This window comes from Rhinolophus sinicus, chromosome 9 (assembly GCF_057876585.1).
Source record: "Rhinolophus sinicus isolate RSI-liver-muscle chromosome 9, RSI-T2T, whole genome shotgun sequence".
Lineage (NCBI taxonomy): Eukaryota > Metazoa > Chordata > Mammalia > Chiroptera > Rhinolophidae > Rhinolophus > Rhinolophus sinicus.
This window is the reverse complement of record NC_142509.1, coordinates 12234329-12247209: the sequence shown is the minus strand read 5'-3', so window position 1 is coordinate 12247209 and position 12881 is coordinate 12234329. Positions and strand designations below refer to the sequence as shown.

Here is a 12881-nt window from a genome sequence, read left to right as displayed (position 1 = left end):
TTTTCAGTCCCAGTGAAAGAAGTGGAGCCAAGGAGATGGATGTGATGGGTATAAATCGGCATAGAGAAAGACTGTATCAGAAGAAACAAGAATACTGTTCCTGTTCAGAGCATTTGAAAGATGTTCAACTGTCTCTGTTAATATCAGGAAATTTACCTACTTGAAATGAGATGTTTACCTGCTGAGTCACTAAATTTATTTTTCACGTGGCTCTTAGTCCTTCAGACATGAAGAAACTGAGGTGTGATAAGGCCAGGGACATTCCACAAAGGATGACACTATACACTCAATAATTGGAATGTGAAATCATACTTCCTCATATTCCTATTGCAGTTCTGAATTTATTGGGAAATCTTTATCTGAAACGGTCCAGAGCTAGTGAGATCAGCAAGACGGAGGTACATTCCTTCCTGTGCTTGTCTCTAGTTGGTTCATTTGTCCCGCTTTCACACACGAACCAGACAGGAAAGAATGGAGCCAAACCCACATCATTATGAATGAATTTCTTTGTTTTTAATCTCACACAGTTTAAAATACAATATGAAATCAGGCTACAGTATATAAAAAACTCTCCAGCAAAATGATGTGCCAGCATCAGCTACTAAAATAAACAAACAAAAACTCCCCCATAAGAAATTTTATTTTGCATTTAAAAAAAACACATAGACACACCTACATCGCTACATCTCTAAGCTACCTCAGTTCTGATTTTTAAAAAGCACCTGCTTTTCCTTTTTTTTCATCTTGCTTTTAAATTTTCAGCTTTTTAAAAAATATAAATTATATGAAAATACAAGTTGGAAAATAGTCAAACACAATATAATCTTTTTTACTACTATATTTCTCAGCTTAAAAAAAGTATTCTTAAAAAAAGTTCAATAACTGAGGCAGTATTCCTGATAGAGATAATTTCATTTTAATATATATATTTTATATATGTATATGTATACATATATTTATGGTTCCTTGAAAGTTCTTTGGAATGTAGATAAGAGTTCAACACATTTATATAGACCCCAACAGAGAAAGCAGCATGCACAGCATGACTAGAAGAGAGAAGGTGTAATTTCCACCATGAAGATTAGGCAGGTTAATGCTCTAAAACCCAGAGTGTTCATCTCCAAAGTGAGGAAAAGCACATCTGATCATGGAATGCTACCGCCAATCCCCATCACCACAAAACCAGGGCTCTGTGTAGGGAAGTCCCCAACCCCTGGATGGAGAAGGGAACAAAAGTAACTGAACCCTACAGCCAAAACTGATATGGGTTAAGGCATCTCCAGGAAACTAAGGGTTTCCCCCAGCTAAACCAGATTTGCCCATCCTTCCTCTGAAGCTAACATGTGTTTTTAAAAAGTATAAATGCAACAATTCTGCTGCATTTCCAGTGTATAAACCACCCACCATTCTTCCTGGGATGGTCTCTGGCCTTTGGACAGAAGGATAAAAAGCATCTGGCCAGATCAACAAAGCTGTCTTATCTAATAAACTATCTATAAATACTGAAAACGGTGGACCTAGAGAGAAAAGCATCTGAGCGAGCAAGCGGGTTGAGGAGCATGACGACACACTTTCTTATATCTTATCTGCTACGAAATTATTGCAGGAGTTAGACACACTCACACAAGAGGAGTTTTTGGCATAAATGTAATAGGAAAGCTGGATGAGTTGAGAAAGTGATTTTATGCCTGGTTGCAAACAGCAAGCCATGACTGATGCCCAGCCTTGGTTCTACTCTCACCCACTAATGAAATGTGGAAAAAGACTTAACCTCGATAACCCAAGCATTATCTCAGCTGCAGTTTTGCATGTCTGTGCATACACACACCCACACCCACACCCACACACACACACACACACACCTCTGCCAGTGCCCAACAAAGATCACATAATCAAAGAAAAAACAATGTAGTCCAACAGTTCCGCCTAACACTCCCTGAGCAGTTCCTAAAATATTTCGAGAGCTTCATTAAGGCACCTGCATTTGGAAGAAGGTCAAAATACACAACTGGGCTAATTCTGCCTTGCTTTCCAAGTGGACTCTCTGATTTATTAGTATGAGGAAACTCATGAATCACAGAGCTAAGTTCCTGATAATTACGGTCTACAAGAGGACCTGGGAATTGACAATCCATTTTCTTGAAGACACACTAGAAGGTTGTTAGTACTTTCAGTTTCTCAGCTAGATCCTAAGAAAGGCTAGCCCTGAGAAGCCCATCTTAAATGTTTCTTCACCTCTCTCACTGAAGTCTATAAAGCCATCCCACTGTTGTTGTCTTTTGTTAATGGGGGAATCCATATAGTAGGGGAATCCTGATTGGAACTTTTCCTCACTAGTTATATGTTGATTCCCCTACTCCAAACCCCATCGTTAGATTACCCTCCACAACTTCCTCATTGATTAAATTTGCAGTTAAATTATAGGGGAACCAAAACTATATTCAGATCTCATGGATGGACCACCCTAGTTTCTTCATTCAAGCTCCTCGTCTTATGTGTTTCCTTTGCCATCAAGTCATTCCTCTCTTCTGCAGTTACGAGCCTTCATTCACCTGTGCCACGATAACAGACCCATGCACAAGGCCCTAACAGCGGCTACTCTATTCACTTTGCATACACAGTCTCACCTGACATCTGACTCAGCTAGCAGTTCTTCAAAGGAAAGCCTTGCATTTCTCCTCCCAAAGTCGGCCAAGCCCCATTTTATTTGTATGCTCCCTTAATTTCCATTGTTCCTAAAACCCAGTGAGTCTAAATGGCTTTATCAGACACTTTTTAACTCATGTCATGTCTGCAGTTACTCTTGCACTCACCAAGCAGAAACCTGTACATTTCTCTCTACTGAATAACAGGGAGGGGGGAAGCAAAAAATGTGGGATGCTGGGAAAATAAGACACAAAGGAGAAAGTGTAGAGTGTTAGTTTGGAATCACATGCATTCAGGACTTATTTCTTAAGACCTGAGGGGTAATGCCCATGCACACAGCTTTTATTCCAAGTCATATGTTACAGGTATAGAACCAATAAAGAACCAAGTCAACTTTCCTGCTTTGATCTCCTTTCCATGACTTCAACAGTGCTCCTACATTTGCTGTGGTACAAAACCAGGGCTGAAAAATACATTCAGTTCAATGACTTAATACTTCTTAGCTCAACATTAAGTCTAAACCCCAAGAATCCACAAATAAGTAGAGGGGTGTGATGATAAATTTTTAAAATTATAGATGAAATTTACACACACAGTTCCCTTGTACCCAAATCAGCATTATTTTTTCCTTCATATATAAGCCACAGGAATTTGGGGTCCCCAATCTCAGTGACAGCACTTTGCATTTCCAGTGGGGTCTATATAAACAGTTTTCTTTCACTATGACAGAATCCTTAGCCGGCAAATAAAAACAAACTTGCATGATACTGCAATACTGAGACCACCTTAGAGCTTAAGACGATTTTTAAGAAAAAAAAAAAATACTGGCACAAAATTTAATAAAATAAATTTTAACACAGAAACAGTTTTGGCCCCTCCCCACTGAAGTCCATCTTTGTTTTAAAAGTAGAGTAAAAGGTCAAGAGTCCTTGGGTTTTAGTGCACCCCTTCCCCCCCAAACAAAATGTTCTACCCCATTTCCCTCTTTTTTGGCTGACCAGACCTAAAACAAGCAAATGAATTGCCTTTCATCAGTCACATGACTCCTAATGTCTCAGTTTCTTTCGCTAATAGGTCCATAACTCGAGACACAATTTTTCCATGGATGATTTTAAAAAACGATTGGACACTTGAACCAGATTCTTCAAGCTTCTAAGACCCTTCTCTCTGTCCTGAACATTTGCTCAAGAATTTCTTGTCCCACCCACCCCACCATTCCTGGCTCTCTGTTTCCAACCATATACAATTGATTATAGCTGCAGCTCACTTAGCTCCCACCCCTGAATGTAAAAAATGAGTTCTGAAAAATTAAAAATAGAATAACAATTAAAAATTAAGAGTCCAACCGACGTGGTTGTTCTTTGAAATGTCTCAGGGGAGTTTCCCCAGCCCCTTTGGTGTCCATCACTCATCAGCATCGGGCTTGACATCCAGCATGGCATGGAGTTCCTCGGGCGTGTATCCCAGAAGGCTCTGCAGGTCACACACGAAGCGGTACACGTAGCGTTTACCCGCTGTCTTGTGGATGATGTTTTTGTCATAATAGTAGCGAAGGCCGCGGCTCAGTTTCTCATAATTCATCTTAGGTTTGTTTTTCCTTTTTCCCCATCTCCTGGCCACCTGAAATTTAAAAGAAAAAAGAAAGAAAGAAAGAAAAGGAAAAAGAAGGAGGGGTAAAAATCTATAAAATGATCCAAGTATACATGTTCACATGCCTATACCTACCTACCCATGGTGACCCATGATGTTTAAGGAAGACAGAGACTCATGGACAAAGAAGATACTTTTCTGACCTATCTCTTCTGAATTCCAGTTTTCAAGGGTTGGAAAAAAACGGCAGCGAAGTTGATTCTCTAAGTTGATTAAAACACAGTGAACCTGAACTTCTGCATAGTGGACTTAAAGTATCTGATATTGAAAAAAAGAAAAGCAACATTCTGGACTCTCTTTTGTCCTTATATTATTAAGAGAATGTCCCTGCTTCGAAAGCATGACATCTCATGTGAGGAAGTGGAGGACTCAGATGCAATCATACCTGTCTTCCACCAACAGGAAGCAATTTTAGTTCTGGGACACCATACTTTCTCACATCTGCCAGAACAGAACAGCAAAGGTGTCTCTCTTATCTTTTTTTTTTTTTTTTAAATCCTCACAATTGGGCACAGAGCAACCACTCAATAAGGATTTGTTGGATAAGAGAATGAATTAATGAATAACTTGTACCAATCTTCCAAGGTCTCTTGAATTGTCTGACCCCTTTCAGATTCACAGAGCCAAGGGAAGTGCTAAGTAAGAGAAAGCAACTCATATTTATGAAGAGCTCCTATGTGCCTGACATCTTTTGATCCTGGCAAACAAATGAGCATCATAGACATTTTCTCTCATTTTCAAATGATGGAACTAAAGCTCAGATAGGCTATGTAACTTGCTAGAGGTCACACAAGAAGCAAGTGGCAGAGCTGAGATTTGAATCCTAGAAAATATTAGCACACTCACACAACCCCTTTCTAGAGTTCTCTCTAACCAAGTACTCTCAATCACTCCTATCTTACCTCATCGGGGTCAGAAAGCTTGAATTCCCAGCCATCTCCTGTCCAGCTGATAAAAGACTGACAGGATTTATCAGTGAGTAATTCCAGAAGAAACTGCCACAGCTGGATCGGTCCACTGCCTGGAAACACAAAGGATTGTGAATCATTACACCCGATGCTCAGCATTCTGGGCAACTAATCCCAGGATACAGTACTCTCTCTTGCCCGCTCTCTCAGTCCATCTAGCCAGAGGACAAGGAAAGCAACACAGAGAATAAATGTTGGAAGAGACGCTATGAAGTCGAGCAGATTGAAGGGGTGAAGAAGTTCCTACCAAAATAAAAAAGGAAAAGCACTTAAGACAATATATCAAATTGCCTAATGTTGATTGGCTTAAGGGTCGGTCCATTTTTATTACTAAGCAAACTCCAGAAAGAATATACTGACTCTATCCTCTGAAATGTTCTAATGTAGCATAATCTTTTGTGCCTTCAAAAACTAACTCACTTTGCCTTAAGAAGTAACAAAGGTATTAACTGAAGAATGTCTTTGCTAGTTCCAATCAGAAGTCAAACCTCATAAGCACTCCTCTACATAGGGAGACTTTGGCCCCTGGTTTGCAAGGGAGAAGATCACTATCCTAGGCTTATGTAATTAGCTGGGTCATTAATATTCCTCTCCTGTCCTCCCATGACACGTATAGGCAAGCACCCAAACTAAGAAAGGAATGCATCATGACTTTGTGAGCAACTGACTGGCCACCCAGGAAATCTTCAGGGGTCAGGTAAGGATTGTCTCGAATTCTTCACAGATTCAGTATATTCTAATACACACACACACACACACACACACACACAAACACACACACACACACACTATTACTTTCTTGTCTTAGCCATCAACACTGCCAAGATCTTAGTTCTGGAAGGCCTGGCATACTCTGATGGTCAGTTTATCTTATGCTAACAGATTCATGCAACATAGGTTTTCCTTTCTATTCAGAAATGACAATTCTGCCAGTGATTCCTATCTGCCTTATGGGAGTAGCCGGAGAGACAAATATGGGTTCAACAGTCCATGCTGCTTGTTCCATGTCTGCACTGTGCCTTACAACACCATCTCAGAAGCAATCTGGACAAAGTAGGACTGGGAAAGATCCAGTCCATGTAGATGAAGGGAGGCTTGGATACTCTTGACTCATACAGGAACATTTGACTTTTTAAGGCTCTAATCCTTAACCTGAGTTTCAAATTTGTCTGATTCAAAGTAAACTGAGATTCAACAGGAAACGAGCTTTAGGTTGGTTCCCTCTCAATCTAAAAACGAAATATCCATTAAAATCTATCAGGGTAATCTCTTGTTCTATCTTATACTTCTACCAGGCATGTTAACATATATCATGTTGCATACTCCTAAAATCCACTGCCCACTCCTCTCTATAGATGAAGCACAGTGGTCTCACTGTTTCAATCCTGTTGGTGTGAAAAAAGGTGCTCAGGAGAGTCATGTGACTTTGCTCCAAGACACAGTTAGAAAATGGTGGTTCTGCGTCTACTGTCCAGGTCTTCAGCCTCCAAGCACGGGGCAACCTCGACAGACACCTATGAGGAAACAGTGACGGGTGTGCATTGTCATCTGACAGCCAAGGAAGTGTTCCTTCAGTAACTGCTTCCTAGTGGTGGTTTCCAGCGCTCTTCCTCTGCACAACCCAAGCTAAAAATGGAAAATGAAATATTGCTACCTCACCTCATCCTTCTAAGAATGCACCCTGAGCTCTTTAAAACCATCTTGCAAGAAATACCCTACACTTATTCTAGAATAAAATGATTCAGTGAATGCCTACAAAACAAATTAACATGCGCGAAAACAGACCTGAGTGCAACACTGGTTAAGCCTTATCCTCCTCGGTTCTCCCCGCCCTTGTTAAAAAAACCACTGGGTGTTTAGACACATTTGCAGGTTTCTTAGAAGTTGAGTTAAAGTCACAAGCTACAACTCCCTGCCTGGGCTCACAGGACTAAACCGGACATCATATGGGGATTCCATTGAGAAGCCACCCTGATGGGTAGAAGGAATAAGAAAACAAATCTCTATTAAGAAATGTGATGGAATTTCTGGTGGCAAAAGGAAAGAAGTAAAAAGAAAAGAAAGGCACCTGCAAGTCCCTTGTGACATAATAGATTTCCAGATGAAGGGCAAAATGACTATATACCCAACAGGACCCCTGAGGAGTGACACACAGAGAAAAATCAACTACCCCCAAATTATGTAAATGAACTCTGGAGTTTGTAGTTCTCTTTTGAGTCAGGTTCACAGACTGCGGACATTAGACAGAAAGGAGTTGCTTTAACACCTCTGGCAGAGCAAAATGTTCACGAGTGCTATGATCTCCTGCACACCTACTATGCACTAGACACTGCGTTGATGCATATACACTTCTCGTTTATTCCTCACAGTAACTCCATGGAGTAGATGTTCTTTGTTCTTACCATTTTACAGCAGGGAAAACTGGTAAGTGTACCACTGTGTGGCTGGTGTCCACTGGCCTCGGTCAAGGCCATTCCTATTAGAAGTGGAATGGAACCCAGGCAGGCTGACCCCCAAATTCTTCAGCTCAATACTACTTTGCCCCTCGACAAGACCAACCCAGAGGCTGGCATCTAAACTGCCTGCCTGGTCACACTAATCCAAGGGAGAAAGAGACCTGTCTTTTAAAAACCATCTCCTCTTCCTCAACTCTCACAGCAGCCACAGGACACTGGACGGACAGTGGTTCTCCCAACCCTCTCACAGCTAATGACCTCGGTGTTCACCTCCACAAGTGACATTTCCAGTCCAATTAGTCAAGTCTCCTCTTGGTAGCTGTTAGGCTATGTCACTTCATTATTTCATTATTTCTCCCTCCCACTATTTACCGTAAAACCTCTCTCATGCTATTTATTTTAAAATTCCTTTGGGGAATAGGAGGCTAGTGATACCAAGCTGAGGAAAGGGAAGGAAACATTGGGCTTCTATCCGGCAAGTCCCAGAGAGAAGGACCCAGGAGCACACACACCACCGTCTCTTGCCCTTGAGACTGGGCAGCCATAATGTAGAGAAGGGGACTTCAGTTCATGTCACTGGAACCAGCTCACAGAGGAAGGGATTTCAGACAGAGTGATTGTTGTTTTTCCTGCCAGCGCCATTTCCCAAATTGAAATGTCCAAGTCACAGGCTCCATCTGCCCTGCGCCAGCCTTTCTCTGTATATTTGACCCCTGAGGTCTGTGTATGTGGTCGAAGAGCAGGGTGAATTCTGTCTGCAGGGGCTATTTATTTTTTCTTTCTCATTGTGAGTTTACCTCTGTTCATAAAGAACATCACAGTGTGAAAATTGGCAACTGGGAGCCCAGGCTCTAAAATACGATGCTCTCTAACTCTTTTCTTTTAAAGGGAGGAGGGAGCATAAATAGGAAAAGCAGATACCTAAAGAAAGCTCAGGAACTGGATGGGAAGGAACGTCTCTGGTTAGCTTCACAATAGGAAAGTCAAAACAGTGGTGATGTCAGCTCAAGTCTCCTTCCCCCAATTCTTGAAGAAAAATCCTGTGAGCCCACCCAGAGCTAACATGCACACGGTGCTCTGTTCTCATCCTGGGTTTTCTGAAAGTCGCTGTTTACCCTTGAGAAAGCCCACGTTGTCATACCAAATGAAAGGAATCTATGATTCCTCCAGAAGAGTCCTCTCTAGTTCCTTTGTGCTGACTCCTAAACTGCAAATAGGAAGGACACAGGATTCTTCTCACCGCAAGAATTCTGGTTTCAGGATGGGCTCCTTGCCTGGCTGGACTAGTGAAGAGTCTAACACAGGAACCTGTTTCCACAACAATGTGTCACCCTCACGTCAGGTCTGGGAGGGGCATTTGGGGCCATCTGGAAGCCCATAGCTTGCAGGTAGCTCTGGGGTTGGAACGCACACTAATTACTCCCAGCAACAAGGCCATGGGAACATCTTATGCCCTAGACTTACAGAACACTGGACGAGGCTAGCATTCCCAGCTACAGGCTCTCCCAGAGGATTTGCTTCTGTATTGCTTAGTGTAGGTCTGCCCCAATCCCCAGGGCTATAGGACTTCATCTCTTGCCCTTGCTCACATCCTAAAATTGTAAATACATCCTAAAGTTGTAAAGCCTTTTCCTCCATTCTCCCTGCACCTCCTCTCACGCCTCGGTCCAACCCCATCCACCCACCCAATTGGACTGTGGTCCCAGTGACCTTTGTCCCAGGGAGCAGAGAATGGTACTAAGAATAGTGCCAGTCATGGGAAAGGGGAGCTCACATACTAAATGTGACTCACAATGGTGTCCCTGTCTGGGGGCCCCAAGGCAGTCAACGGCGGCCTTCACCATGCTGCCCTGGGGTGTCACACATCAGGAATCTGGTGGCATCACTGGGAAACTATGCTTCTCAAGTCGAAGCTCTGAGCCACAGCAACAGAGGGGTCCCTGTTAGAATGAAGTCTCTCTCCCAAGAAGTGGTGGGGGAGGGTACCACACACATTCACACCCACCCAACTCTCTGGGCCTCCACACCCTGCCGTCTGCTCCCTCCACCTCCGTCACTGGCAGTGTAGCAAGGGGGATTTCCTCTGACTGCTTTGTTCTTCTCAGCTTCTGGGTAAGAGGAAAATTCTTAGTACAACACAGACAATCCTGATTTGAAGAACTAGATACAACTTCAGAAGAAGAAATATCAGGTGGGTACATGGAGGGCCAGCAGAACAAATGTCATGAGTATGTTTCCCTCCAGATGGGACACTCAAGGCACTTCAAATCCAAGGCTACAATCTCTCTCTCTTTTTTAAGGAAAAGCTTCAAGTAAATTCCTACTCATTTTGGTTTTGTTTCAAGTCCCTTCTCCTTGTCTAGTAACTGGGAGGTCTGCCAATCTATCTCAATGAGGGTTAGTTATTAAAACTCCCCTGCTTTTTTGCTTCCTTATTCTGAGTATAACAAGTGAGCAACTTAAATATGTATATAGCAATGGGCTAGGACAAAATTTTGTAGTGAGGTGCTCTCTTGATAATAATCCTTTCCATTTGGCAATTTGTCAGTACCTTTCCTCTCCTTTTCAAGGCACAGGGGTTGCCTGCCTATGTCAATGAATTCAGGGTGGGGCTTCAGTTTTTCCTTTTCATTTCAACTGCAAGTTTTCCTCAGTCCTCTGTGCCCTAGTGCGAGGCTCACACAGAAGGGCTGACTTCCCTACAGATGGAGGTCAGCTCAGGGCAGCGACTCTCACTGTGGTTTACTTACAAGACCAACCTGACGGTTTGCTCAATGTCCACCCCCCGTCACTAGAAGCTATGCTCCAAGGGCAGGAACTATGTTCTTTCACTGCTAGAATCCAAGGCTTAGAATAGTGCTCACCAACAAACACCAACCATCAAAAAGCTATTTGCAGTTGAAGGACTGTAGTTGTCAGCTCCCTGCGAGCATGGACTGTATCTTTCTGATCCCTCTTTTCTCAGGGCCAGGTATGGTAGCTGCTCCCTGACAGGTGCTCATAAACATTTACTGAATTGTATTACAAAAACAATCCTCCTCTGAAGAAAGGCGTAAGGATGTAAAAACCGACCCAAACTGCTTCTATCTCTAACTATATTTGGGACCAAACAGTATGGGTGACTCCCAGGCTATGTTTCATCAACGTGTTCCCCAAAATAAAAACGACCACACCTCTTGTCCTTTGGGGATTAATGTGCTACTTTGAGAAGCTAATCTCTTTGGCTTGACTCTAAAAGTCAAATCAAATACCTCAGTGTGGGCAGGACACCACATTTATTTTAACCTATGAAACTCTCATGGTTGGTCACCCTTGCAACAGGGCTGACTTTGCCCTAATAGCACACATCTGCCAGGTGTTCCTAAAACAGACGAACAAGCCTGACTGGCCCCTCCCTTCCACCCAGGTGTCTCTACCCACAGCCAAACGATGATGGCAAAAACAGAACACTCAAATCCAGAAATGACCCATCTGTTCATAAGTGTATCTTTCTTTCATACTACAGTAGGAGCCCCCACCTCTGGGGTGGAGTGGGTGACCCCAGAATCTAAGCATCACCCCCTTTCTGTCTACCCCCTTCTAAATTATCATTCACAAAAAATTCCAAAATCTCTCTATTTCCATTAAGTCTTTATGAAATGAAGTTTAATGACAAACGGAAAACATCCTGACAGTTTCTTGCCTGTGGACCAAACTCAACCTGAAGTTGCACAAGTGTTCTGCCTAAGAATGAAAAATTCAAGAGACCATACTGATGGATTGTTTGACAACCAAAGCACTAGGAAGATTTTTAAAAGAAAAGGAAGGGTAGGGGCTGCTTGATATTTTGGCTTAGTTTTGTGCACCTATAGGCGCCTTTTCCTATCTCTTCTGAATTATGCCCTACCTTTGCCCCCACCCCGACCCAATCTCATCTTACCTCCAACATGATCCATGTATGGTACAGTCTATAACAAGCCACCAAGGCCTTGGTTTAATAAAATCCCTGTTAAGTCAATATGTTTTATACCTATGCTCCTTTATCTTCAATGGCTAGTAACTCAAGGGAAGCAATTGGGGATATAAGTTCTAATAATTCAACTCAGAATCACAAAAAACATTCTAACAGGTGCCTGAAAAACACTTGAACATAATGATAGACGATACCTTCATGACCTTGCATTTATTTAAATGTTGAAATAGCCAGTATCTAACAATGGAAACAAGTTAGAAAACATCTCTCCAATCAATTAAAACCAGCCTTTGATGTCAACTCCATGTTGCTGATAGGTGAGACCAAAAGAAAGGAGAAAGCATTAAAAATAATAATAAAGCATGTCAAGCAATGGAGGACTGATGACGGCAGACAGTATCCTAAAAAATTAAAATAGATACATGCCTGTGGGAAAGGCCAACACGGGGAGTCAAGGGTCCAGGGCTTTGATCCCAATTCCTCCCTGATTCACTGTGCCATCTTAGGCAACTCATTTAACCTCTCTGGGCTTTAGTTTTCCCATCCCTAAAATGTAAATAGTAATCCCTGCTCCTTCTCACTTTATAATAAATTGGGAACAACATAAAATACAACAATGAAACAACAGAAAAAATACTTTTTAAAGCAGACTTTTCAAAGAAAGATAAGAAAAAAAGATGGAATTGAAAAGAAAATAGCAAAAGCATTAGATAAAATTCAATTATTCTTTCAAGAATTAAATTGGCCTTTTATATGGCAACTTTGAAGTAGGAGAAAGTTGGAGGCAAAAATAAAAAAAAAAAGATGAAAGTATATAAATGTAAAATGCTTTCAGTATCGTAGAGGAGAATACCAGTGAAGATTTTTTAAAGTTAGGGATAACTCTGTGAAGAAGTGCTTGCTCTCATTCAAAGTAGGTAGGCACAAAAAGATAGAGCAGATGCAAGCTGCTTTGCAAGTGAAAGTATCACAAACATTTATGGTTTGGGGAAATCTTCGCCACAGACAGACATAGATCCTCTTTCCCCTGGTGCACTTTTTTCCCTAATCGTTTCTGCTCCTCACCAAGCACGCTCTACCTAATTATTATGGAGGACTGACCTAGAGAGTTCAGCAGCGTTGCCCACAAAAGTCAGTAGTTTGGCCCGACGTAGACCCCATCAGCATTAACTGAAGGTGAAACAGAAAGTCTTGTCTAGCCATCAGTGT

General features: G+C 42.0%; 1 protein-coding gene across 5 annotated transcripts in view; it reads right to left on the bottom strand.

The window, feature by feature from the left end:
* Positions 1 to 491: 491 nt before the first annotated feature.
* The window catches only part of ETS1 (ETS proto-oncogene 1, transcription factor), a 122670-nt gene continuing 110280 nt past the window's right edge, over positions 492 to 12881 (bottom strand). For all 5 annotated transcript variants that reach the window (XM_074321872.2, XM_019714816.3, XM_074321873.2 and 2 more), the window contains 2 exons: positions 5199 to 5317; positions 492 to 4266 (listed from right to left, as the gene is read on the bottom strand). In XM_074321872.2, coding sequence (XP_074177973.1) covers positions 4051 to 4266; positions 5199 to 5317 — 335 coding nt within the window. In that variant the 3' untranslated portion in view covers positions 492 to 4050. The remainder of the gene's footprint in view (positions 4267 to 5198; positions 5318 to 12881) is intronic.